General features: G+C 44.4%; 2 protein-coding genes across 3 annotated transcripts in view; both read left to right on the plus strand.

Annotated features, from left to right (window-relative positions):
* LOC142582870 (transmembrane protein 145-like) overlaps nt 1-15,386 on the plus strand; it is a 26,604-nt gene extending 11,218 nt beyond the window's left edge. Inside the window, exons 6-15 of one of the 2 annotated variants that reach the window (XR_012828508.1) lie at nt 2,284-2,355; nt 3,156-3,305; nt 5,849-6,021; nt 6,567-6,739; nt 7,168-7,288; nt 8,833-8,892; nt 10,537-10,740; nt 11,971-12,042; nt 13,093-13,197; nt 15,228-15,310. Coding sequence is in view for 1 of the 2 variants with exons in the window: in XM_075692959.1 (XP_075549074.1) it covers nt 2,284-2,355; nt 3,156-3,305; nt 5,849-6,021; nt 6,567-6,739; nt 7,168-7,288; nt 8,833-8,892; nt 10,537-10,740; nt 11,971-12,042; nt 15,228-15,347 (1,145 nt within the window). In the remaining variant the exon portion in view is untranslated. Of the gene's footprint in view, nt 1-2,283; nt 2,356-3,155; nt 3,306-5,848; nt 6,022-6,566; nt 6,740-7,167; nt 7,289-8,832; nt 8,893-10,536; nt 10,741-11,970; nt 12,043-13,092; nt 13,198-15,227 lie in introns of both variants that reach the window. The other variant, XM_075692959.1, reaches the window with a different exon arrangement.
* Nucleotides 15,387-17,449: 2,063 nt separating this feature from the next.
* Nucleotides 17,450-27,992, plus strand: LOC142581916 (neprilysin-1-like). The gene is made up of 3 exons (XM_075691359.1): nt 17,450-17,761; nt 24,113-24,290; nt 25,635-27,992. Exons 1-3 carry the CDS (start codon nt 17,463-17,465, stop codon nt 26,238-26,240), a joined length of 1,083 nt encoding a protein of 360 aa, XP_075547474.1. The 5' UTR covers nt 17,450-17,462; the 3' UTR covers nt 26,241-27,992.
* Nucleotides 27,993-27,999: the final 7 nt, after the last annotated feature.

Genomic DNA, 27,999 nt, shown 5'->3' on the forward strand with positions numbered 1-27,999 from the left:
CGGTTTTCTCAAAGGGTCCGTGAAACGGTTTGGACAAATATTGCAAACGCGCAGGTTACGGCTACAGTAAAACATTAGCGCCACAATATAAGTGATGCTGCTCATATTACGAGAGCTACTGGTGAGAGCGACGAATCAGGGAACAACGGCGCACATCAAAGATTGGCGCTACTTTGCAAAAGAGGCGGTGACGCGTGGATAGAGGGGGTTTTAGCGGAAAGGTTGGAGGAGCTTCGTGCGCTGGCTCCAAGACAACCGGAAGTAGACGACATGACGTCACATCACGATGCAGAGCCAGTGAAGGCGGAGCCAGTGAATCAGTTGGCGAACGAGTTGAGGAGAAAAAAGCGTGGCTATGAAGGAGGGTAACTTGTAATCGCCCCTAGAATTCGTAATATGGGACGCCTCACTTAAATTGTGCCACCGATGTTTTACTGTAGCTGTACCCTAGGTGTCCACAAAACTTGTCGAAACCGTTTCAGGGACGCATAACAGCCTAACCTAACGACTCAGCACAATTGTACGAAATCGTTTCAGGTTCGCGTTAAACGCTTGCTCATCCGGGCACTGCCGCAGTTCATGCTCGTTGTCTGGATGGAAAACGAGGCCTTATAAACCCGTTATTTAGAAGCTATAGAAATAAATGTCGCCCCAACGATTGTGATTATTTGCATCTTGCTCAACATGTAACCTTGTGAAATGTTTACGTTTATGCAACGCCCAGGTCGCAAGCATAATGTCATGGATTACACCATGTTTATACATTACACCATTCACAAGCTTCGCGGAAATGCAAACGCGAAATCTGGGGAATGTGGCATTGGAGCATGGGCGTTGTTGGGCGAGTTATTCGATTGAAAGGGCTAAAGAGCTGCACCTAAAATGCGTATACGCACCTGTTGGTAAGGAGCTTATGCAAAGAATGCGCAAGGGTGCGTCCCTTAACAGCGAAGCAGTTCAGACTTTGCCCGGTCACACCTTTGCAACTCCGGCGACAAGACGTTGATATTTAGCTATTACTACGATGAATTTTTGTCGTCTCAATGCAGCAGTTATGAGCTCGGCTGAAATGAATGCTCGTGCTCGTTCTGAAACAAGATCTCGGCGGCAAGCTAGTACCAGTCCTACCTTTGTATCAGAACATTTAAAGCACATATTGTTACAAATATTAAGCTTCATACTAAATATTCTTGTCTGAGCCAACTGTTACCATTATTAAAATATAAAATGCACTTAAACTTGTATGGTTGAACTTGTTGTATACGGTTATGCAGTTGTATGTCGGTATGTGTTCCTTTATTTAGTTGTGTGCAGATATGTCAGCCGTTTCGTCAACAAAACGGTCGACTTCGGTTCGTGTTTTTAGATTATTGGACTCTTTGCATACTTTCACTAATTTACGGAACTGTTTGTGTGTCTGAGTGTCCTTTTACTCTTCCCTGTGACTTCCGTTGCTACGGTTGTGTCCTCCGAAAACGTTCGTGCTACTGTATTGTTTTCAGTAAATGCTTTTTTTTCCTGCCTAAATATTTTGTTTGCCATACAAAGAGGAGTAGCCCTAATGGCGTCAACCTCCCCTTTAAATTTATACCAATAAATAAGGTAGGAGCCTATCATCAAATCGGGAATGTGCGTGTCGTCACCAAGACGGCATAGTCTGGTATCGATGCAGACCATGGGTCATTGCAAATCTTCGACCTTTTTATACATCATTTTTGGCCGAATACTGTTTGCATTATACATATTCGCATAATTGGTTTTGCTAAGAGCATGCAATAAGTCATACAAAAGCTTAAGCAATATGTATCGCACCGGAAATTTCTGCTGTCACGATTGTAGTGCAAGCGAAATAAGGCTATTTTGTTGAACTATTTTTGCTATCAATTCCCAATTATATGAAAAAGGTAACTAGGCATCACTCGATTCCAGTCACAATGTTCCGAAGCAAATGTATGCCTCATTCGGACGACGTTACTTGGACTTCTCGACCAAAGAACTATGTTTCCGCAGGTTACACCTTGTGAAATTGCAACCAAATTTTACATTATCAAATGCGTAATCTAAGCTATTATTCTACGCGGTGTCCAATGAGCGCAGAAACGCAAGCTCTTTAATCCTTCAACATTAGTTTCATGAAATATTTTTATACAATTAGCTTAAAACTGCAAGTGGAGCAGTGTGTGATAAGGAGTTTCCTGAGTAAGTTGCATTGATAGTGCAAAAAATACAGGACAGCTCGTTCACTGATATGGCGCTTTCTTTATTACCTCGCTTTTGTTACAGACATACTTCACACGGACATTGGTGCATTCTTTGTCTATATTATTCTCTTCGTTGCAAGCTGCTACGGGGCATGTAAGCATAGCAGACTCTTCCTATGATTTTCACTGCTTTTAGGTAGAACAAGGAAACAATTCGTGCTCTTATTTTTAACTTGCCTTACCTCATTCGGCCATTGTTACCGCGATGTCTTAATGGGAGTAACATCTGCAAACTTTATTACATGTTTTTGTGGTAGAGCTGTCCGGGCCAAATCATCGCATCATCAGCATTATGGTGGGATTCTTGTCATTCCTTCTAATTGCCTTTGTGAATTTGCAGTTAACTCTAGAATAAAATTGCAGTCTTTGTTATATTTAGTAAAAAATAACTGTTATGAATGCACTTTACGAATTTTCGTTGTTCTTCGTGCGTGGTGTGATAAAGTTACCCACGAGGAATCCTGTGTAATCAAAAACTTCGAGTATTCGTTTTTTATATATATGACATATATCCACCTCACGCATTCTTTTTTAATTTTAGAGGTTGGTTCACTCTATGCTAAATATATGTTAGTTTAAACGTTCGTGAAAATGTATGTCAAATAAGAAATTGACCCGCAGTATGCACAATATATATGTACTTTTAATGAAATCCGGATTATTTCTGGCGTAACATATTTCACAGGATTGTCTCAAATCATTTGTGGTGAGCTCTGGATGGCGAAGTACGCAATACTGTGACTTGAGGAGCCAAAAGACAAGCGTCTCCTTTTTTTTTCCCAAACTTGAAACAAACGCAACTCACTCCCTAAAGTTTCGCGCTGCCCTACAATGAAGGCTGTGGATGCCAAACCTTCATTTCTAATCGCTTCTTTTTTCTTTGATATGTTGCAGGTGTACTATTTTCCCGTAGCTACCTGCACACAACGTACAAGATGTTCATGGTGTCCGTACTCTGCCAATTGCTAAGCCTTCTGTGCTTGGTCACGTACTACGCCATGTATGCCGATGACGGAATCGGCATTCCTCAACTGAAGCTTCTTGGTGCGTCAAAGACTCGCGGAGTAGCCGTTATACAAATTAATAGAAAAAAATTGTCATGATATGCTCCTCTTCTAAAATGTCACCGCACCTTGACTTGTTTGGATAAAATTGAAGGTGTTGACAACTGCAGTGTCGCCGGCTTCTCCCCCAAATAATAAGGTGTTCAATTATCAAAGAATGGTAACATGAGGTGATATGAAAAGCGTTTCGGCAACAATGCACATTTGGCAAACGTGCTTAAACAGTCAATATAATAAACAGAAACCAAAAGCCACTTACTCCAGTTTCTGCGATTGGACGCTATACTCTATCTGAGTCGTTCGTTGCAACACCGTGGAAGCTGCAGGAGTATTTAGCCAATAGAAAGGCAGAACACCCCTCAAGACTTAGTTCATCCGCGCCGCGTCGCCTGCCTCAGCGTCTGTTCACGCAACAAATGTTTTGGCGTTGTAACCATAAGCCGCGCTTGCACGAATGGGACAGCGGGGCTTCACTTCGATTACATACTTTCTCAGCAATTCATCGCAGCCTCGTTAGCTAGTAGTATGAGTGAATGCCTTTATAAATGTTCACCCGCGCCGCATCGACTACACAGGATCTATGGGGCGTTTGCTCGCCTCGTCATCAAGTATCATACTATGGCGGATTAGTAAATTAATCACGCAGTGAACACGTAGGCATTAACAGCGTTCAACATCGGCAACGCATTTCTAGTGCCTAAATTTAGACGCCACCAACTGGAAATCAAACCACTTTTACGGCTCGTCGCCACCCGTGTAATTACAGCAGCGTAAAAACAAAGAGCTGATTTCAATAATAACCGCAAAGCATACCTGATCCTTTAACCTTAGCTTGTAATGAGAATAAGCGATGGCAGATATCGCCAGTTATATTTCGCTGTCAAGGCGGAGAGCCAGTAGCATGCGCGAATTCAGATCAAAGCGGGCAGTTCACTGTATGGGATGCTGCCATGATGCGACGTAATCGCGGTTAGAATAGATGCGACGCTTACCCACGGTAACCTCCACAGTAATTTGCGGTATACGACGTGCATGCGCAAAGAGCCTAACATGTCGTATGTCGCTCTAACGTGTCATGTACTAAACAAAACTGAAAATCTCATATCTCGCTAATAATCTGACAGCTACGCCCGGAAATATGCTTCACTGCACAATGATAGTGCCTGTCTTCACCTCGTACCTTCGGCAGCACTGAAAGTTACTTCTGAAATAGAGTACAGTCTATCTATCTATCTATCTATCTATCTATCTATCTATCTATCTATCTATCTATCTATCTATCTATCTATCTATCTATCTATCTATCTATCTATCTATCTATCTATCTATCTATCTATCTATCTATCTATCTATCTATCTATCTATCCAATGATACAAAATAAAGATTTTAAAAACACACAAGAACACGTTAAATTTTGATACACAGATACACTATCACTTTCAGTAAAGCAGGTTATTAACGTCTTTAGGGCACATTGCTGTAACGAGGCGTTACTTCAAGGCCCAAGTAATTTTTCGACGCTGAAAGGAAGATCACCAAGGCGACTCATTGCTGAGCTATACCCAGATCTTTGCTCCTTAACGTTGAGACAGCTTATGAGAGAGTGTTCTACGTTCTCCCATGAATGCCAGCACGTTCAACATATCTGAACGGCGTATGTGACACAAAAGACTTAGACGGTGGATCAGAAAGCCTACTGACGGCAAATACAAGCAGAGATAAGAAACTGCAGATATGGTTCATTTTATAAATGAAAGGTATGTTGATAAATTGACAGCAAATGTAGAAACTTCGCTGGACTTGTGTAGTTTTTTCGTTGAAATTTCAGCTGTCGTGAATTGAGTTTGGTGTGACACAAGCGGAATAATGCGTCATCGCAGTATTTGCTGCGATACCGACATGTCCAGGAATCTATTGCTACCAGGCATCCATATATATATATATATATATATATATATATATATATATATATATATATATATATATATATATATATATATATATATATATATATATATATCCACCTAATGCCTAATCCTAATCGACCGTGCTTTGCATTACGAAGATGGGTGAGTCTGCTTTTCTAGGAGCGCCCTTGTGGGCGCTTTGCCACCGCAGCTTTTCCTTCAGCGCCACAGAAAGTTGCCCACCCAAGTCACAGCAAAAATCAATGAAAGAGATAATTGACGACCATCCGCTATGCAGTCGTCGAGGTGCATTTTCTTTGCACACTATATCTGTCAAAATCCTGATCGTCACTCAATATTTCCATGCTGTTTTTGCAAAGATATTTCGTGGATGCAGATGTAAAACCCAAAGCAATCAGTGCATTGCGAAGTAGTATAGTCTTCAACTGTACCTCTCAATGCTACTAAAGCAGCTGAAGGCAGCAAGGTAGTTCTTTTTTATCTACGTGGTGAATACAAAGTAGAGTCGAGCTAATAAAAGCTACATAGTAAATACGAATACACTAATTACTTATCAATCTGATGTTTTCTTTAACTTGACTCCTCTGTTCGCAGGCAGGATGCTGTCGTCAAGCAGCACACTTGTGTTCCTCTTGCTGCTTATTCTGGTGGCAAAAGGCTACACGGTAACTCGAGGCAGACTGAAAGCCAGTACGTCAGCCAAAATCGGGACTTTCATGACACTATACGTGGTCGTGTACACGGCACTCTTCATCTATGAACGTCAGGTGAGAAAGTCATGCAGGGAATATCTGGATTTCATTACTTTTTTTTGTTGCAACTTCCAAAATGAAGCGAAGTGTGCACAGACCTTTCACTAAGCCCACAATATGCATGAGTAACTAAAGAACGACCTCGCCGGCTATCATCGTGCGAAATTACTTACCCTACGTTATTTTCAGGAGCCACCCGTGTCACATTGTCTATTGGATTTAAAACTTCATAGTCCGTGACATCCGCTGTTGCACTTCTTTTCTCTGATCACATTGTTCTCCTATGGCGTTGTGCATGGTAGCCGCGAATCGAATGCATTTCACACAATCATCAAGCGGTTTTCCTGCATGATAAGGAAGGTATATCATTTCAACCTGCATGGTTATGCAAATTACTCACGAGGTCAGGGAATTAAATTTCAGACTGGAGGTCCTGAACTCACTAGCGTATCAAACTGACGCAATCAGGCATTTAATTTCACACTCGACAAAATATCTCCGCTACTTAAAGAAGTCAGTGTTCTCCGCCCTTCGACGCATATATTGAACTGTGCGTGCAGTACTTCGACCCCGGAGAAGTGCTGTACCTGTACGAGAGCCCAGCCGGCTACGGTATCGTGGCGCTGCGCCTTGTCGGTTGGGGCTGGTTCGTGTACGCCACTGTGTTCACGCTGCTTCATTACCCGGAGAAGACGGCCTTCTACACGCGGCTGTTTCTCCTCTACACGGTCTGGTGAGCGTTTATGACTAACTTCGTTCGCGTGCGTTCTCCAGAAATTTGACATAAATTCGCATCAACTGGTTCTTTACGCAAGATCGCTGTCACTATGACGAACGAAAGTTCTTGTACTTGTGCACTATCGTACACAAGTAGTTTGATGGGACGTACTTACCTGCGTTTATATCTGTAGATTCACAAAATATGCGTTCCTGGTGTTCGCATCATTCATGAACAACAGGGCTCCGACAAATCGAGCATTCGCAGTATGTGCTATATAACAAATTATCGCTTATAACAAACAGCTACCAATGGGACTGCACTGCATTGAGTTCTCACAACAGTATCACGCCGAATCAACTGCACGGTAATTTTGTTGACGTTAACAAAATTGCTGAATATTTCGAAACTTCTCTAACGCGTCAATGCCAAAATTGATGCAGGTTGCTCTCGGCACCCGTCATCATTTTGATTGCAGCCTTTGTGGTGCCAAAGTGGATGCGAGAGAAGGTCATCAATTTCGTCGAGCTCATGGTCATCTTCTTTGCCCACATCGTCTTTCTCGTGAGTTTCTAGCAAGTCTCAGTAATCAGGAATTCGATCGCACGAATAAGGTCACATTTAAATGCTCGAAGCCTGCTCATTACAGCTTTTAGTTAACAAGGGTCAAGGCAAACCTTCAGAATGGCACTCCTGGAGCGCTAAAAATGCGTTTTTCCAAGTGAGATTGCCCTTATATATCCATACAGTTTAGACATTTTGGTGTGTACTTTGCCGTGCAATGCTAATCATTATCTTTCACGAAAGCATATTATTTAACACCGTGGGAGCTGTGGTCAAGAACATACGGCACTGTTTGGAGCTACAGCATTATACGTATACTGAAGTTAATGGACGAATAACAGCTAATTTATTCACTTCGAGAAAAAAGCGAAATCAGATTTTTTTTTTACACTGCGCATCTTCTCACAAGCATGGCATAAATATATCTTGGTCGGTTTTATAAATTATAGCAAGCTTGCTTCTCCTGAAAGGGACGTTGAACCCATTGCTGCGCGAATTTTGTTTATATACGAAACACACAAATGCACATCTTGCGTATCTCCACGAGAAAAGAGAACTGTTAAAAAATTCCTCTGTACCTTTTTATACTGCATCAACTTGATACCGCAGATCATTTCTTTTGCAGAGATTTCGTGAATACCCAACTTCTAAATGTAATTAAGGAAAATTCCGCAATGGGCTACAGTTGGTTCGACATATTTAACACTTCTGCGCAAAGCGACAAAGGGACTGGACTCAAGCGGGAGAAACAACACGCAACACCTGAGCACAAACAATCAGCTCTTTTACTTTTCAGAAAACGAGGCCTACTCGCATGCTTAGAGATGCTCTCCCCAGTCTACCTACGCCCTCTATTGTCAGTGATCAAGCTAATCTCTTCATTTCTGAGTGATGTAGACAGCCCGCTGACACATTAGCAGTGTGAGGTCGTCTAAATCATTCAGCAATAAAGAGATTAGCTTAATCACTGACAATAGAGGGCGTAGGTAGACCGCGTAGAGCATCTCTGCGCATGCGCGTAGGCTATACGTATGCCTCGTTTTCTGAAAAATAAAGCAGTTAACACTCCGCGCTCAGATATCCAGCGTTGTTTTTCTTGCTTAATGCCTGTATTCTTCGTCGCTTTGTGCAAAAGTGTTAATTATCTTAAAGGCACAGTGCGATTAATCACCTGTCCCACACTTCTGCATATTTTAGGCAGCTTGTCGTATCTGAAGTTTTTAAATTTCTAACTCTAAGTGTGCTAACCGTGGTCAAAAATTATTTGGAGGCTGTTTGCATGCCACCAAGAATATTTAGCCGTCTAAGTGTTCCGCTTCAAGGCTGTAGCACAGACGCTTACTGGCGGTGTGCCGCACCATGTAGACATTCCCAGCAAAACTAATGATCTGCCCCACCAAGTCCAGGTTAACTGTGCTTTCTCATTTTAGTTTTCACTTCCCCTTTTCTACCGATCAGATGTACCTCATGAGGCACTGATTCCTTGAGGAATTTGTGGAACTTAAGATAATTCTCATTTTTAACCTATTTATTGTTTTTTACAGATCTTGACAAGACCGTCCAAAGCCAACAAGAATTTCCCTTTCCACGTGAGGACAACGCAGGTATGAACACAATGAGTACATGAAGCTATCACTCGTACATCGACGATTTCATCGATTCTTTCTTACGAGGGCTAACCCAACTGCATGTTAATGTTACATAGTTAGGTCTGTGTGCTACACATCTTATCGTGTCTTTTTATAATGCTCCATAATGTTAGCAGTGTTGAGCGCTATTCGTTGCTAGCACTGTCACTGCATTTAGTGGTAGCAAAACTATGATAGTCACTAATTGGGACACACATAATTCAACCGTAACATAGGTGAATGGCCACTAACTTCGCACCCACTTCGTCAGGCTACCAGAGCGTATCAGTTATCTATTATAGACAATAGATTAACAGCCTAACTGCAGTTAATTATATAAAGCTCTATTAAAATATTGGCTACCCGTGCTTTCTCTCTCATCCACCTTTCTGTTTTGAAGCATTAAATGCTTTCGGCTCCCGTTGTCCACGACATTCAAGTGACCTTGACCCAAAAGCTAGAGCCGTTATCCAGGCACTCAAACGAGACGATCGGGCCAAGTTTCAAGAACAAAACAAGATCAACCGGGCGACCAGTCAAAACTTTAAGAAAATGCGGTATCTGTCCCCCAACCCTTTGTACAGGACTACATTACAAACAAGTTATAAAAATATTGCTTCCGAGTTCTTCCTGATGTTTGTTCACATCTCTCAATCTGCAACTTCTAGTGTGCTAAAATTTTTTGCCATTGCCAAAAGCGACGTTCAAAGGCACATAAAGGGCACCCCATACTTTATTGTCATGTTCTGGCGCTGAGACAGGGTTGCCTGCGCTCTTTTGAGAGCCAGCGGTCCGTGAGTTCCGCGGCGCGGGTTTTACGTCTCCTCAAGAGACGGCGCCACGCTGGCGCCAGGCTGCGTGGCACCTCCTTCAGGCGCTTTTCTTCTTCGAGCTGGGCAGTGCGCTTTGTCTCTCTGGCATCTTTCGCTGCCTGTCATGCCGCCTTCAGCAGGTTTTCTTCTTCTAACTGGGCAGCGTCCATATTAGCCAGTGTACAGTATGACATGGTGCGGTGTGGTGCGGTATACCCTTGTGAACGGGCAATACACCCATTTTAAGATCCTGGCTACTATGATCTCCAACCAACCTAGATTGCCGTTTGCCATTTCATGCTTACATCTACTCTCGATTACGGAAAAGCCAGCAATCTTTTTGCATGTTTCTTAATGTCACGGCTACAATTTGTTCGTTCTATCGCTCGTTCCACAGTCATCAGCCTTCTTTCTCGATTTTTATTGTCTTCCAGTTTCCAGCCTATAAGATACCACTGGCAGAAAATATCGATTTGTTTCTTTTCAATAATCAGGTACGCTTCCAGTATCCTTGTATAGAGCGATCAAATTAATTCGTTTCAACTCATAATATACAATCGGCGGGTAGAGACCGGGACACTTGAGGTCGCTGAAGGACCCGTTCATCATGCTGTTTACTAATAACGGGATCATGATTACAATCATGATATTTATTATAGCCGTTGAATGTCCTGTGCCATGATTTGCATTTTATTGGGAGCTTTGGTCACTGTTTGAGCTGTAATAATTTGCATGGGCAAGTAGATACGCACTGCAAAAGGACGCAATTCGACATAGGTCATGTTATTTCGATCCCTCAATACCACAGGTGGACGTTGTACAGCATCCAACCATCGGTGTCATCTCTGAGAACTACATCGACCGGTTCCCGCACCACGCGTACGCGCCCACAGAGTCCGTGGTCGCTGCGCCAGCAGCTGGCACAGTCACCGCAGTGGCAGCGATCGACTATGCGACACTCTTCGGCGGCGCAACTAGACACGAGCACGAGAACAACAACTGGCAGCAACTGGTGAGTGATCTAAAATGTGGAGGGGGTGGTTTGTGATGAAAACTGGTTTTTGACAACAGAAACTGTTCATGTGCGTATTTCGGCATATTTGGTCTATATTGAAGTACGTGAAGCAAATTTATGACAAATTCACAACGGCAAAACTTCGCCAGCGGGAGATCGAGTTGCCATTTTCGTAACGTACTGCCATAACTGCAAGCAGGCCGGCAGTCCGATAACCAAAAGCGTTTACTAATGGGATGAAGCGATATAAGTACATATGGAAGTAAGTGGCATAAACTTCACGTGTTAGTAGTAGGGGGGGGTATGATGATGGCTGCTCAATCTGTCCACAATACCAATCTCCGTTTCATAGTTTTTATCGCGGCAACTAGAGCTGCGAAACGCGAATAAGTTTGGCGGTTTGTTTTAACCAAAGTAAGACTACGACGTGGAGTATTAAATAAAAACATTGAAAACCGACTCAATTTTTTGCACACAGTGCATAATACTTTCGTAGTTGACTGCAGGAGTGACATATGAAATTGAAATGCAGCCACAACATGCCATATTTTGTGAACGTGTTGTTGGTGTGGTGTCGTGTCTGCATCGGGCGCAGTGACGTTTTTCCATTGACTATGGCTGATATACCTTGATTGGCTTTTTTGCGCACTTTATGAACGCAACCACATGTCTTCTTGAAAAAAAGTGCAGAGAAGTTACAAATACAGGCTTTCCGATAACTTTTTAGACGATGATGTTAAATGTAATATGTGATAATACAGCTTATCGATTAGAATTAGAATTCCGCGGAAATTTTAATAAATATGGATACTGCGCGGTACGTAATTCACAGCTGGGGCCACGAGACAAAGACGTAAAAAAACGCCTCTTGTTGCTATTTAATACAATATCTCGGTTGACTCAACTTTTAGTGTTGCAGGGGAGTTGCAAAGAAGTTTGAAGTCGGAAAGATGGCAGCATATTTTTCTGCATATGGGCTCGACTATTTCGGAATACTAGGCATTTCTTAACAATTGTCATGCGTTGAGTAACATAAATTACAAATAGAAGAAGGCCGAGTGCTGCACAGTTTTCTACCACGTTCAAATTAGCTGTTTTACTATGATATTTGTCAGAAAAACTCTAAATATTAAAGACAACAAATTAAATTTTAAGCGTTACCTTTTCATTTCGAAGCTATAGTCAGTAGGCCACCGAATGATCTCATCGTTCTTGTTTTCTTTTCAGAAAAATTATCCAAATCAACTCAGTGTGACACATATGCTCGATCACTTGAACGGACACGCAGGAGAAAGCATGGTAAGCGTAAAATTTGTGCGACACCACTGTGGCTTCAGAGAAGTATTGTTACGAACCTGTTATTGGCACCTTTTACATACGCAGGATCTCATTTGGCGCTATGACGCAATTTTTTTTCACAGAACAAACTATATTGTTGCTTATGAAGTGCGTAAGTGTAAGATAAACCAATATGTAGAGGTTTTTGCTACACTGAACATCGAGCCTTTAGAACATTCCAACCACGGTATCGCCATTTGCGAGTGTGCGCGCTGAAATTAGACGAATCGCGCGAAATCTCACGGTAGCTCTTCACGAGCCGAAAAGTTCGGCTGCATACATGTTGCGTAATTCCTTCCGGCTCTCAGTGATCATGTTGAGAAGGATGACTCGGTCCGTAGTATACATTTTCAAGCAGCGAATCCACATTATTCAAATCAAATAAAGCGTGCTGAGGCAACTACTACTGCTACAACAACCACTATTACAAACTGATTACTTCTACGGTTATCAACACTACACCCCGCTACCAATACCAGCTGTGTAATTACCGATTAGCGGCTCTTACAACAGGTCCTGGCATTGGAAGTGTACAGTGACCGCTTTAGTGATGAAGAGACAAAAGACAACTTGGCATGTTAGTGCCCAGTGACAGCCGGGAATGGTCATCTTTCAGACGATGTCACGTCTAAGAACACTGATGCTGACTACCTCTTTTTTACCGATTGCATTCAGTGAAGCATCAATTAGGCTTGCCCATAAGAGACGCGCTTATGGGTCTGAAACGTTCTTATCTGCGACAGTGTCATGCTCCACACTCGGGCTATTGCTCAGATCAAAAGAACCTTATTGAGACCAGTATATCTTTTTAATAACCCTAGGAAACTTGATGAAAACCAAACCTTCATGAATGACATATCTTCTACAATGCTTCGCACACCGAAACATTGGATATAATCTCCAATTTATTCATTCGGTTGTTATGAAATTACGCTGCCCTGCCAAATTACCGACTCACACGCGTAAGCCTCCGCAAATGACCTACAGCCGCTGCTGCTTCTTTTATTGCAGCCTCCCGTTAGAACATCCTAGGATTCGTCGCTCACCTACTTTTTCTCCTTTGCTCTTTTGCTTTCTTGTCCGCTCAACCGTCTGTGCTCAACTATAAAGTCAAGGGTATGTTGCTGTCGTACCTGAACGCACGAAAAGCACGACGTATGTTTGTGTGCCTGCAAACATCACCGCACACGTGATCCGTTTGATAAAGTCAATTAACGTGTCTTCCACAATTTTCTGCACTCACAAGCAAACACGTTGGCGTAAATTACAGCACGTTCAGGGCTCGTTTCTTGCGGGCCTTATCAGATGTATACGACATTTGCACAGTATTATCTTAGTGTTTCGACTTCACATTGCTACTTCGCAAAGACAACTAATCAACCGTGCTTTAGTGCACTACTGCCAAGGACAAAGCTTAGAGCGTTATAATTCTCCCTTACGAAGACACCGTCTGAAGGTTGGTACTCATAAAAGCTCTTCAAAAGTGCTCGCACAACTAAGCATCTCCAAGCAGATCGCTCAAAGAAGGGAACATTACCGTGCATGCTCAATAGTAATGTGCGCCATCTTTGAGCAAATATGATACAGGCTGGATTTCTACAAAAGCTGCTTTTATATTCCCCCAAAGTCTAGCAAATTAAGCGTATAGTATATATTTGCTTTCTTTTTTCAGATATCTGTTATAAGTTAACAGGTATTAAGAACTTCTTCCCATCCGTTTCATTGCGGGTACGGCCCTCTCTGTATGCTGTAACCTAACGCTTTGACAGAACTTGCTTTTACAAACTCTTCACTGATGATCTCAGAGCTTCGATTTGCCATCTCAAGTTCTAAGAGTAACACTTTTTTTTTACACAGAGCCAGAGGATAGACCGCAAAGCTCGCGTATGCACAGAAGTGTTCTTTATCTTTGCACCGGCTCCACGTGAAAACTTTCATAACATTAATTGTCGTGTTCGCTTCTGTAAGAAGCGCCATTCATTGGTCTTCACAGCCAGTTTAAAGGCACACACGCACCACGCAAGACGTTTCGCGCAACGGTGCCACCACTAACTTTTAAGAAACAAGGAGTGTTTATACTCAGAATGATCTATGGGCGTAAATTCTTGGGTGAGAATGCAGTAGCACTCGGTTGAAAAATTAATAATGCAAGCGGACAAATATAGTAGCGGTTCCAGCAATAGTTATTCCGTAACATTTTTCAGAAGAGAGCTTATTTTAAACAGCACTCTTTATCCTTTCTCAGTTATTTTTTTAGTGAGAAAGCCCGAGAGAGTTGCGAGAACATGTAAGAGGGAACGTCTGGTTATATAAGTGTTTCATGCGATAATATATGTAGTGACAGTTCGAATAGCCATCATAAGAAGTAATGAAGGAATACTCATGTTTTTACATCGTATGGTTAAGTTTATTCTTTAAATAATTGAAGTATTGCAATAAAGAGGTGATAGCCGAAGGTTTCACTACGTTGAAGAAATCGTTTACCATATTGAATGCGTGTCATGGCATCAGATACAGACTCGCGTCATGACCGTGCGTATTCCTGTGTTGATCTACTTGGCTTTTTTTTTACGTATGGAACGCTCGCAACGCCACCTGTATTTGCAAAATCAAGCTATTTACAAATACCTTAGATGCATGCGCACCTACCGCCGTTCTTTCATTGTGTACACCGCGCACAAGACAGCTGTGTGCACATGGCCAATATCTCTCAGCTTACTTAGCATGATAAGCTGTCAGTGCATCAGCCGTTGTGTAGCTTTGGTTCTGCCTGCCACCTGAGTGCAACCCTTTGCTCGGTTTTGCCTGGTTATTTGTTGAACAGATGTCACAAAATACAAGTCTTGAGTCACTTCTCTTTTAACGCTAATGTTATTTGTGTTGTATTCCAACTGCCTTTCTTCCTTCCTATTAAATTTGTTTTGTATTTGAAACTACCTTTCATTGGATCTCAAGTTTTTTGTCTTAAGCACTGAAATTGGAGGAGAGGAAATAATTTTCATACGTAAGAAATAATCCACGCCTAGAGAGGTGTAAGCGACGCGCAAACTTTCTCCCAATTCAATCAAGGAGCTTTATCGCAGTATAAGTAAACCAGATGACTGCGGTCACTATTGTCAACGTACTCGTGTCCTGGTCTCTTGCAGCCTTCACCGACACATGTTTCACATCGCACAGAAGAGGATTCCGAAGAATCGCCAGCGGCACCGGGCGAGAACACCGACCTCCCAGAGGCAGCTCCGGGCGTGCGCGAGCATTTAATATAAACTGATGCGACTTTCAGTATTAAAGTGATTTCTAGCAGTTGCTGATACTCGTACCCTTACGTTGCCAAAGACACAGAATTCCAAACTTTCGGTTGTGTGTAGTGTTCTCTGTGTGGTGTCCGTTTTCGTGTCGTTCAAGAGATCGTACAGTAAAGCGCATCAGATTTCCCAGCGAGAACTCTTTATTAACAAAATAACGAACGATACAGTAATTTCGCGTACGGCTAAATGTTTGTCATGCGTATAGCTGCCCACTTCAGGCAAATTATTATATGGTAGATATTCTTAGCTCTCTAAACCCTAACACAGGGCTACAGCACCCAGAAGTTCATTCGTTTTCTCAGCGTATCTTGTAATGCCACGATGAACGCTTAAGATCGAAAGCAGCTCTTGTTGAGATTCATAAAAGATAATGGGGAAGGTACTCTCCGCACTTGTGTGCCTACTCGGAATATCATGTAAAGAGTAAAATATCGCGTGCTCTACTTGTTTTCGGGACGTTTCGAGCGCTGTCAGCAGCTCCAGCAGTGCGGAGGGTGAGCAATGTGAACAACGCGGCCTTTCAACGGCAGGAGATAGCGCGCTGCTCTAGACGCCGAATGTTTCAATACAGTCAAGCCATTAGTGCGTGGGCTGATTTGCCCATTGGATTTGCTGTGCATCCCTGAACGGCATGGAGGTAAGCAGTAAGGTCCAACGACAGGAAGAGGACTGCATGACAACGACGCAATGACAACGATGGAATGTCGACGACGGCATGACGACAATGCAAAGATGACAACTGTATGATGACGTCGACGACGGAACAACAATGGCGATGTCATGGGATGACGACGACTACAACACGGCGGCGCTGTGACTAATGTGATGACGGAGCTAGAATGACAACGACGGAATGATGACGACACCACGGCAACAAAGGCATGGCTACAATCGGACGACGACAGTGGAATCGCTACGACAAAGCGACGATGATAGAAAGACCACGATGACACGACGACGTTGAAATGATGATGGTGGAGCAATGACAATGGAGTGACCCCGACAACATGACAGCGGTAGCATGTTAGTGTTGGAACTAACTCCCGCGCTTACGTCTATCATCTGCCGCCGCGAGCCGCCTCGATTCGCACTTTATCCGATTTTTGGTTGCGATGTTTGGGTGCGCAAATAGCAAATCGTCCAGAAGTGTAGCCAGGAAAAAGCAGGTATGTCAATGGAACGACCATGACGGCATGACGACTACTCTGTGATGACGCAATGATGGCGATGGAGTCATGACGATGGCATGAAAGCGATGGTATGTTGGTGTTGGAGCTAGTGTCCGCGGGCCGCCTAGTATCGGTCGATCGTCCAAGACTAGCCAGAAGTCATCAATGTTGAAAATAATACGATGACGACGGTGTGATGTCGACATTACTTTTAGTATGACCCAAGTATTCCGCAATCGCTATTCGACAAAACAGAGGCCATCAGCAGCAGCGACAGGAATGCCGACGGAATAAGTAAACAAAGCTTCGCATTAAGAAACTATCGCCGTGGTCTTGACAATAATCTACAATTGTTTCTGCCACTTTTTTGCTATTGCTTTAAAAGGGTCTGAACTTAAGCTTGCTGGTATGGCTTCATTACACTTTGTGCCCGAAAAAAAAAAACAAATGCTAGTAGTCAGCACCTGTCCAGTCCTTCTTAATTTTGATGCTCTTTCTTGCGCGTGTTTCTCAATGAATTTATTGTTGTTTTGTTTTATAGATACCTGTTACTTGAGCAGCTACGGGCATCAAAAGTCCAAATTTCTCGAGCCAGCAACAACGCAACTAGGCCCCCGAGGCTGCTCCACCAGATTGAAGTTAATTGCTTATTTAATCAAGTGTTAAATATCGTTTGTACACATGAGAACGATCCAAAATCGGAATGTCAGGGGTCAGACGGAGGAAAAGAAAAGAGCGTGGGTAAGCGCACAACAGCTGACACAGCAACACAAGGATCAGCCACGTTACAAGTTCCCGGGGAGCGCTAGCGCCTCTAGTGACCTTCACACAAAGCTAAGCACGCGACCAGGGCCGCACGATCTGCTCTCGAGAACAGAAGAAGAAGCGCGTTCGACCGCTTACGATGCAGCGGACCTGGAACGAGAGTTCCCTGCGGCGGTCACTGCCACGTCGGAGCCGACGGAGGTCAAGACGCCTGTGCAGTTCCGCGGAAGTGGCCTTCGACTCGTCGGGCCCCGAGTCCGTTACACGCTACGTACTGTTCGTGCTGTTCGCGGCTGCGACGGTGATCGTAGTCGTGGCGCCCGGCGCGCTGCTGCTGCGCACTCGTCCGTGTCGCAACCTGAGCGGATGCTACTCGCTACAGCGGGACCTCCTCGCGTCGATCGACAACCGCGTGCCTCCGTGCGACGACTTCTACTGGTAAGTGGAAGTCAGACTTGGCGCTTGCAGCCAGTACGGCTTGGGAGTGCAAAAATGTAGCGCCGTCCTGTGCCCGATGTTCAGACAGGTACGGCCACAATATGAGAAAAGCGTGCATGAAACGCCATGCCATACACATGTCCAGTCGCAGTTGAATAGCGTAATAAATGGAACGTTTGAGACAAACCGCGGCCCGTGTTCATAAAAAGCTCTTGCGCTAGGATTGTTAGTAACAGTAAATTCTAACCAGCCCTGATGCTGGACATATTGTTAACGAAGACGGTCAGCCAATGCAAAGAGCACTCAGTAAATAACCAATTAGCGAATTCGGCCCCAGATTTGAAGTTCGCACGGTGATTCTTGGAGGATATCCCTATAATGGCGCAAAAATTGACGCAGCCCTCCTCTGTAAACGTGTTTTGAACGTTCTAGTTGCCATGTTGTGAGGGTCCATGACATCTATACAAGTTCAACTGCAGACCAAGTTCAGCGCAGATACCACGTGCTGTCTACAGCTGTCCTTTCAGATAACGTGAATTTTCAAACCGTGGCAGCGCACAAAGAGGCGACCGTGAACGATGTAAGGACAAAGGAAGTTTGAAGAGAAAACTTTGTGCATGTTATTAAGGTTTCTAGATGCATTATATAGACTGAAAAGTGAACGTCAAAAGCGTTCGCCATAACAAAGTGACATCCAAGGTTGTTAAGAACGGCCCAGCTGAGGTGCAAGTTTTCCCAGCCAGTTGCGACAGCAGCGACAACTTTCTTGGAACGCCACCGTTACGCTCTAGCCTCGTCGCCGTTGTGACTGAATGCGATCGGTGAACCAACTGGTGTTACTCAGCCTGCCACCGCCGCCCTAGTCTGCCGCGAGCGGGGAAGTGCTCGCGGGAACGTAGTTCGAGGCTCCTTCCCACGCGCCGTCCAAGACGCAAGACAATCGGCACCCGGCCGCGCTGCGGACGTCAGCTCGAGGAATAAAAGGCACCTTTCCTGACACAAGCACCGAGTTCTACGAAGTCTGTCTGACGTCGGCTCCGGACCGTGAACTTGTGCGGAAGTGTGTGTGTGTGTAAACCGTCCCGCAGAGAGTCGGCTTGTTTACGATGCCTCCACGAACGTTTCCGTCAGCTTGGGAAAGGGGGGGGGGGGGTACCGAGTAGACATTAAAACCGCTGTGGTGCGGCTGCTCAGCGCACGCTCTGAAGCAGTCATGCTAGACTGATATAGAAGTTAGGAGGCCAAAAGAAGCATATAAAGTGCTAAAAAGTGGGCACGTCCTGTGCTACCGGGGCTTAGCGCAGAGACGAGAACTAGAAGTCGGTTTCCAGATTAATAAGAATATAGCTGGTAACATACAGGAATTCTATAGCATTAACGAGAGGGTGGTAGGTCTTGTTGTGAAACTTAATAAGAGGTACAAAATGAAAGTTGTACAGGTCTACGCCCCTGCATCCAGTCATGATGACCAGGAAGTCGAAAGCTTCTATGAAGACGTGGAATCGGCGATGGGTAAAGTCAAAACAAAATACACTATGCTGATGGGCAACTTCAATGCCAAGATAGGCAAGAAACAGGCTGTAGACAAGGCAGTGGGGGAATATGGCATAGGCACTAGGAATAGCAGGGCAGAGTTATTAGTAGAGTTTGCGGAACAGAATAATATGCGGATAATGAATACCTTCTTCCGCAAGCGGGATAGCCGAAAGTGGACGTGGAGGAGCCCGAACGGCGAGACTAGAAACCCTGGCATCATACAAGATGTGGACGTGCTCAGCAAGGTGCGCTGCAGTGACTATAGGATGGTAAGAACTCGAATTAGCCTAGACTTGAGGAGGGAACGGAGAAAACTGGTACATAAGAAGCCGATAAATGAGTTAGCGGTAAGAGGGAAAATAGAGGAATTCCAGATCAAGCTACAGAGCAGGTATTCGGCTTTAACTCAGGAAGAGAACGTTAGTGTTGAAGCAATGAATGACAGTCTTGTGGGCATCATTAAGGAGTGTGCAATAGAAGTCGGTGGTAACTATCGCAGGTGACGAAAGATCTGATCAAGAAACGCCAATGTATGAAAGCCTCTAACCCTACAGCTAGAATAGAACTGGCAGAACTTTCGAAGTTAATCAACAAGCGTAAGACAGCTGACATAAGGAAGTATAATATGGATAGAATTGAACATGCTCTCAGGAACGGAGGAAGCCTAAAAGCCGTGAAGAAACTAGGAATAGGCAAGAATCAGATGTATGCGTTGAGAGACAAAGCCGGCAATATCGTTACTAATATGGATGAGATAGTTCAAGTGGCTGAGGAGTTCTATAAAGATTTATACAGTACCAGTGGCACCCACGACGATAATGGAAGAGAGAATAGCCTAGAGGAATTCGAAATCCCACAGGTAACGCCGGAAGAAGCAAAGAAAGCCTTGGGAGCTATGCAAAGGAGGAAGGCAGCTGGGGAGGATCAGGTAACAGCAGATTTGTTGAAGGATGGTGGGCAGATTGTCCTAGAGAAACTTGCCACCCTGTATACGCAATGCCTCATGACCTCGAGCGTACTGGAACCTTTGAAAAACGCTAACATATTCCTAATCCATAAGAAAGGGGACGCCAAAGACTTGAAAAATTATAGACCGATCAGCTTACTGTCCGTTGCCTACAAAGTATTTATTAAGGTAATTGCAAATAGAATCAGGAACACCTTAGACTTCCGTCAACCAAAGGACCAGGCAGGATTCCGTAAAGGCTACTCAACAATAGACCATATTCACACTATCCGTCGGGTGATAGAAAAATGTGCGGAATATAACCAACCTTTATATATAGCTTTCATTGATTACGAGAAAGCGTTTGATTCAGTCGAAACCTCACCAGTCATGGTGGCATTGCGGAATCAGGGTGTAGACGAGCTGTATGTAAAAATACTGAAAGATATCTATAGCGGCTCCACATCCACCGTAGTCCTCCATAAAGAAAGCAACAAAATCCCAATAAAGAAAGGCGTCAGGCAGGGAGATACGATCTCTCCAATGCTATTCACAGCGTGTTTACAGGAGGTATTCGAGACCTGGAGTGGGAAGATTTAGTAACTTAAGAATACCTTAGTAACTTGCGATTCGCTGATAATATTGCCTTGCTTAGAAACTCAGGGGACCAATTGCAATGCATGCTCACTGACCTGGAGAGGCAAAAGCAGAAGGGTGGGTCTGAAAGTTAATCTGCAGAAAACTAAAGTAATGTTTAACAGTCTCGGAAAAGAACAGCAGCTTAAGACAGGTAGTGAGGCCCTGGAATTGGTAAGGGAATACATCTACTTAGGACAGGTAGTGACTGCGGATCCGGATCATGAGACTGAAATAATCAGAAAAATAAGAATGGGCTGGGGTGCGTTTGACAGGCATTCTCAGATCACGAACAGCAGGTTGCCATTATCCCTCAAGAGAAAAGTTTATAACAGCTGCGTCTTACCAGTACTCGCGTACGGGGCAGAAACCTGGAGGCTTACGAAAAGGGTTCTACTTAAATTGAGGACGACGCAACGAGCTATGGAAAGAAGAATGATAGGTGTAACGTTAAGGGATAAGAAAAGAGCAGATTGGGTGAGCGAAGAAACGCGAGTTAATGATGTCTTAGTTGTAATCAAGAAAAAAATGGGCAAGGGCAGGACACGTAATGAGGAGGGAAGATAACCGATGGTCATTAAGAGTTACGGAATGGATTCCAAGGGAAGGCAAGCGTAGCAGAAGGCGGCAGAAAATTAGGTGGGCGAATGAGATTAAGAAGTTTGCAGGGACAACATGGCCACAATTAGTACATGACCGGGGTAGTTGGAGAAGTATGGGAGAAACATTTGCCCTGCAGTGGGCGTAACTAGGATGATGATGATGATGATGATGATGATGATGATGATGATGATACTGTAAATAAACCCATATTCTTCGTTCTCGATGACAAGCAGTGCTTCCCTTCTTCAACGTCATCAGCGTGGATAAGTTGGACGACGGCATGGGCCAGCTACCTTCTAATTCATGCCCGACTCCAATCCTGACAACGGGTTACGAGCGATGGGATTCAGCCCTCTATCTTAACAAGGTCCTCCAGCAGAGAAGTCGGGCGTTTGCCCCCTTTCCGTGTGTGCAATGCTGTCAGTCGGCAAACGGAAAATACACTCCAAGTATGCTGTTGAACTGCGCAGTGAAAATTCCGTTTAGATCGAGGGCAACAGATAACTAAACATTCAGTTTTTCCCTGGATACATCACGGATTTTATTTGCACTCTAAGATATATATTTTCTTTAGGACAAGGGTTGTGGTGTGCATTTAATATTTATGCCAATGAGCTACTGACTCATCATAGCTTATTTCGCTTTCTTGTCATCAAAGCTAACTTATGCTAGCAGGAGTGACACGTCATGGTATAATCACATCGGCGACGAAGTGTCGAACACGGCAAAGTATAGTAGATGCATTTCAGTTTTCGCATTCGCCACTACATGAGATGCTAGCATAGCTCACTCATAGAGCCATCGCGCGTCGCAATTTCATTACATATTAATTGGAATGGTCTGCTTATTCGTTTGCTCGCTTCACGTTTAAGTCGAAAGCGCATGGTAGTGCATACTCAATTGCCGATGTAACCCGAGACGTAATTCAGTGCGTCCAAGTAGTGACCGCTTTGCTTTCCTGAAGAAGATACAGAATACGTGTTACCTTTCTTGTTCAAATGCATGCAAAATCCATAAATTATTATTTTATGCAACAACTGAACCAATTTGAACGCGATTGATTCGAATTGAAGGAATACTGGAATTTATATTGTTCCCTGAAGCTAAATTGACCTCTTCATGGAGGCGAGCACGTTATTTCCTATAACACAGCATGAAACCCTGCGCTTCAGGAAGATTCACCCTATGTTGGCCTGCAATGTGCGTGCCATGTATTCGTGCAACGAGGCGCCCTACGCTGGCGCAAGTGGCTGACGTGGGCAATGTGTCTGTTACGTGGCATACACTTCGCAGTGAAAGGTCAGGAAAAATGAAGAACGAAATAAAGGATAGGCTTATGAGCCTATCCAGAGTGCGATTGCAAGCACACAGAGTTCAATTCGTACATTTTTCTTTTTAATGGTGAAAAAGAATTATCTTCGGCGCATATCAACACAAACACGCGTACATTGAGACGCGTCCACAAGAGAGCTGCGTCACAAATATAAGATGGAAAGTCGCGGCGTGTGGAGTACAGGGGAGAGGGGGAGATCACGCCTGGCCTAGGGCACGCGAGGGATCGCATGTGCCAGAGGAATGCTTCTGTTTCTTTGTTCACAATTACGGCAACTTTTGTGAGACCAGGGTAAGTATTCTGTAAGAGTCCACCTAGTGGACATGTCCATTTCCTCTGCTATTGAAGTTCTGATTGGCTGAGCTGGGCTGTGCGTCCGCAGCAGCCAGGTGCCACAGCCAATCAGCACTACAGCAATGGGCAAAATGGACACGTCCACTAGGTGAACTCTTACATACCTCCCCAGGAAGGGGGTCATACAACCCCACGTCGTTATATGAGACCCAAACTATGACCTCCACTAATCTCCGTGTTCCGCGAACTGCATTACATAGCATTCTGCACAGGTGGAACATTTTGTGATTGCAGGAAGACTGCTTTTCATAGAAAATTTATACATTTATGAAAAATAAAATAAGTTAATCAAATGAAAAAAGCACAAACTGAAGTCATAAACATCAACATAACCGAAGGGCGAGGATAATCTCTTACAAATGATGCTGAAGACACATTTAGCTTCATAAATATGGTATATGTTACAAACCGTAGCTGTTAGTAAGTTCTTCCATGTGACCGACTTACCGCTCTTCACAAACATGCACTTTTTTCACTTTGACAATCCTAATACTAACGCATTAAAAAATCTCAGTGCCCTTCCACTCTGTGAAGAAGAATAACCAACGAAGCTGTGTATGTGGGCCCCTTAGTGGCGAACTGCACCTCCGCTGCGGGTCGACTCGGCATTGCACTATCTTCGGGATCGGCCCACTTATGAGGTGTGCTTAACGCCTGCTTCACCTCCGCCGCGGGTCCCGCCGGTATTGCACTATCTTCGGGATCGGCCCACGTATGCGGAGTGCTTAACGCCGGCTTCACCTCCACCGCGGGTCGGTCCCGCATTGCACTGTCTCCGGGATCGGCCCACGTATGGGGAGTTTTCGGTGGACCGCCACAAAAGAATCGCCGGTTGGTATAGCTAAACAGCTTTGCTGTAAAAGAAAGTTTTAGCCCTCTCGTGGGGCTCGCTACAACCGTGACGTTTGCGGCCATGGCCTGAGCTGCCGACGCTCGATTCCAGGCACGTCTGCGGCGGCTGGGACAGACAGTATGCGACAACGCGTGGCCAGACGGCGTCCTGGTACGAGGAAGTCTTCATGGATGTGTTCTTGTGGAAAATCATGCAGCGCATCGTCCCGAAGACTCCAGTGAAGACGTTGGATAAGGCGGCCTCAATGCTGCTCCATTGCGTGAAAGATGTACGTCCGAGCTAGTAGGCATGCGGACTACCTATGATGGCAGAAATAGTGATCTTCATGTCAAGACTCTACGGTTATCGTAACTGCGATAGATGTGCATTCCGCTTTCAATCAAATAGTGTAATCAATAAGCATAGCGCTACGCGAGTAACATTCTTCAGTGTGTAAAATGCTGTCTTCTGATTCATCGTTTGGTACCAGTCTCCCATGCTTTACAAGATACCAACGGCTACTGCGTGTCAGGTTTCTTCATCTTCAAGTGTTTTCTAATCACATGGGTAACCCCGACTTTGCACGCAGCATTCGGCTTTAAGGCGCGCGAAAAAGATTGTTGACATTACTGCGGTGCCAGGATTCGCTTCATTGATTCGATCAGTTAAAAAGGAAGTGCAAGAAATGGCACTGATGGAAATTGTAACCAATTCCCTTGACACCTACTGAATGCTATAGCAGTACAGATTTTACTGCGCGCCTCAAACGTGTTAGTTCAATACCGGTGGTTATACGTTGCCGTGACCCGCATTTTACAATGCCTCAGGCTCTATACAAGGCTCATTTAACTTGAGCCAAGCATAAAAAATATGTAAATGCCGCGTAGCTAGAGCGAACCAAGGTAATGTTGTTTGCCGTCGCTTGGAGATGCTCATAATTTTTTTGCATTCCGCCTAATTAGATAATTAGTCCTACTTAATTAATCATTATTTTGCTTGAACAGCCATACTACGGTGAACTCAGAGGCTAGGGCCACATTTGCTTGAGGTATCGCTAGTAAGAGACATTTTTCGACAACAGTCCATTTACCGGCTTCACGGAACATTTTCCGCCATAAAGGCTTTCGCAATCATTAAACAAATCCCACAGTAGTCGTTGTAACCACTGGAAGCACATCATCATGCACCCCTTATGCACCACGAGCCACCTCCACAGAGAGATTGGTGCAAATATTTTGAATATCTGCTCGAGTCACCCTCCGGCAACTGTACACCCAATGAATGTATAATACACAGCATTTGCCATAGCACAGTTTTCAACCTGTCCCCTTTTGATGAACCAAGTGAAACAAAGAAAACAAGTAAGGACTGCCAAAGCTGGTCTCCTGAAAACCTCAATCTCACCCTTGCCATGACTTCGCACTTGCTCTTATAGCTTTTAGGTGACAGAACGCTTCTTGGTCACGCCGTTTGCTTCCGCAAACTAATGTGTCAGGCTCGTCCACACTCAGAGCAGTCTAGATCGTTCACCCGAACGTAAATTGCTGCCCGACTGGTAAACGTCAAGATGTGGATTCTCGCTGGTGACGTCGCGCTGACCTTGGACGTTTTCGCGCTCGCACGCAACCTTCAGTCTGGGAACCACGGTGGCGAGGCGCTCAGACACTTCCTCCAAGAAGTCGGGCTGTCGTGGCCGCACAGGAGTCCGGCCACCCGTGAGCAGCTGTTGGACTCGCTGGTGGTGCTCTCGCTCGACATTGGCATGCCGACGCTGTTGAAGTTCGTCGTGGGTCGCCACCTATCCCGACCAACGGAAAACTCGCTGTACATGTCGCTGGACCGGCGGTACGAACTGTGGTCTCAAGACATCGACCGGCTTCACGGCAGAGGCGCGCTCAGCCGCTTTCTGCGCCGAGGGGCCGAGGTCATCGGCGGCTTGGGTGGCTCCTACAGCACCATGATCGAGGACGTGCTGACGACGCACGAGGACCTGTGGTCATTTGTACAGGCACGCGCTCATCTCAGTATCCCTGTTTCTGCGAACGTAGTCCCCGTGATGCAGCAGTCCTCGAAATTCGTCTCACTAACATCTTGGCCACAAGCACTGCTCCATCTCTTTAGTCGGAAAGATCCAAATGAGCGTAAATGCGCTCTATATTTTAGACGTAGAATTGATGTTTATGAAACTACACATATAAAAAAACAATGTAATGCTAACGAAAGTGACAGTCATGATTAGCATAGACGCGTTCATATCGTCTTCTCGAAGGTTTGGGGTCACTCCTGTATTTCATTATTGTGCAACTAAACGCAATGTAAAAATGTGTTTACCTTAAAAATCGATATGTGCAGATAAAGTAAAATGAAATGTTTTTTGCTAATATGCACATTTTATGATCCATACTCTACTACTGAAAAACAAACGAAAATGCAATAAGAGCTTTCATTGTTTAAAATATAGCAAGTAAGGGTGCACTTACCCATGAATACTTAGTTATTTGCACATTCCTCGTCTAGTTATCGAGGGCGTACAACTTTATCAGCGACCGAATTTTAGGCACTAGAAATTTGAGTTTTGGGCGCCCTAATACAGTCACTTAAAGCCATGTTTTAGACGTGATAGGGGCTTAAATAGGCACTAGAACTTGTTTGCAAACCGCGACTTGTTCTAGGTATCAAGTTTGTCCAGCCTATCGTCATGGTAAGAAAACTGCCATGGCGTTTACTTGTGAGGCCTGAACGGCAATAACCATACAGTGCAAGCCATCGATTTACAGAGCTTTGAAAGGTACATGAAAGGTCGCTATTTCTTCAATCCTCATTCTGCAGCCTTGTCTGTGTCTGTGTCTGTGCAGCTGTGTCTTGCCAGTACTCACCTACGGTGCAAAAACCTGGAGGCTTACGAAAAGGGTTCTACTCAAATTGAGGACGACGCAACGAGCTATGGAAATAAAAATGATGGGTGTAACGTTAAGGGATAAGGTGAGGGATTGGGTGAGGGAACAAACGCGAGTTAATGACATCTTAGTTGAAATCAAGAAAAAGAAATGGGCATGGGCAGGACATGTAATGAGGAGGGAAGATAATCGATGGTTATTAAGAGTTACGGACTGGATTCCAAGGGAAGGGAAGCGTAGCAGGGGGAGGCAGAAAGTAAGGTGGGCGGATGAGATTAAGAAGTTTGCAGGGCCGACATGGCCACAATTAGTGCATGACCGGGGTGGTTGGAGAAGTATGGGAGAGGCCTTTGCCCTGCAGTGGGCGTAACCAGGCTGATGATGATGATGATGACCCCTGCCACATTTGTTCTGGCAATGGCATTGCACATTTCATAGCCGACCTTTCTTGCTTATAATGCCGCATCAGATAGAGCAAGCTCGGAAAACACAACATACACCAGGAAAGATGCTAAGCGGTTAACGAGAACAGCTCAAAACTGTGCTTAATCGATTGAATTAACTTAGAAATGTTCCAGTAACAGAATAGTTGAGCAGTACACGTTTACAGGTCCTCGTTAAAAGTTATAAGAACAGAAACACAGGATTAATTTCTCCAGATATTATGGTTCAAGCTTTTGCCTTTTTTTCTCTCGAAATAGGTTTGATGGTTGACAAGGAGAAGCTAACATTGACAAAGAGGCGCTTTTTTTTTTCGAGTAATTGACGGCTGGGACACACTCTAGGATTCTTGAATGCTAGCCTTATTGTCTATACAGTGAGCTGCCCGGCGGGGAAAACAAGGTAAAAGAGGAAAAGTATGTGACCTCAAAGGAACGGGCATCGCCATAGTATCGGAAGAACGCCATCTCCTGCGCAACGTTATCACGTGACAAAGTTGAAGCGAGGGACGCGAGACGAACGGGCGCTCTGTGTTGTGGGCGTGTGCAGTGACCGAAGGGACTTATTTATCTTGACCAGTGTAATGTAAGATAATATATGAAGAAAACTTTTAAGATACCACTGGACTTATCGGCGAACTACAACAGCCTGTAAGAACCT

This window comes from Dermacentor variabilis, chromosome 5, assembly GCF_050947875.1.
Source record: "Dermacentor variabilis isolate Ectoservices chromosome 5, ASM5094787v1, whole genome shotgun sequence".
Lineage (NCBI taxonomy): Eukaryota > Metazoa > Arthropoda > Arachnida > Ixodida > Ixodidae > Dermacentor > Dermacentor variabilis.

Bases quoted from the DNA above. Each gene is read 5' to 3' on its own strand.
- LOC142581916 (XM_075691359.1), top strand. From the start codon at position 17,463: ATGCAGCGGACCTGGAACGAGAGTTCCCTGCGGCGGTCACTGCCACGT. The intron at 17,762-24,112 runs GTAAGTGGAAGT...GCTCGATTCCAG, and splicing joins CCGTGCGACGACTTCTACTG to GCACGTCTGCGGCGGCTGGG. The intron at 24,291-25,634 runs GTACGTCCGAGC...CGCAACCTTCAG, and splicing joins TGCTCCATTGCGTGAAAGAT to TCTGGGAACCACGGTGGCGA.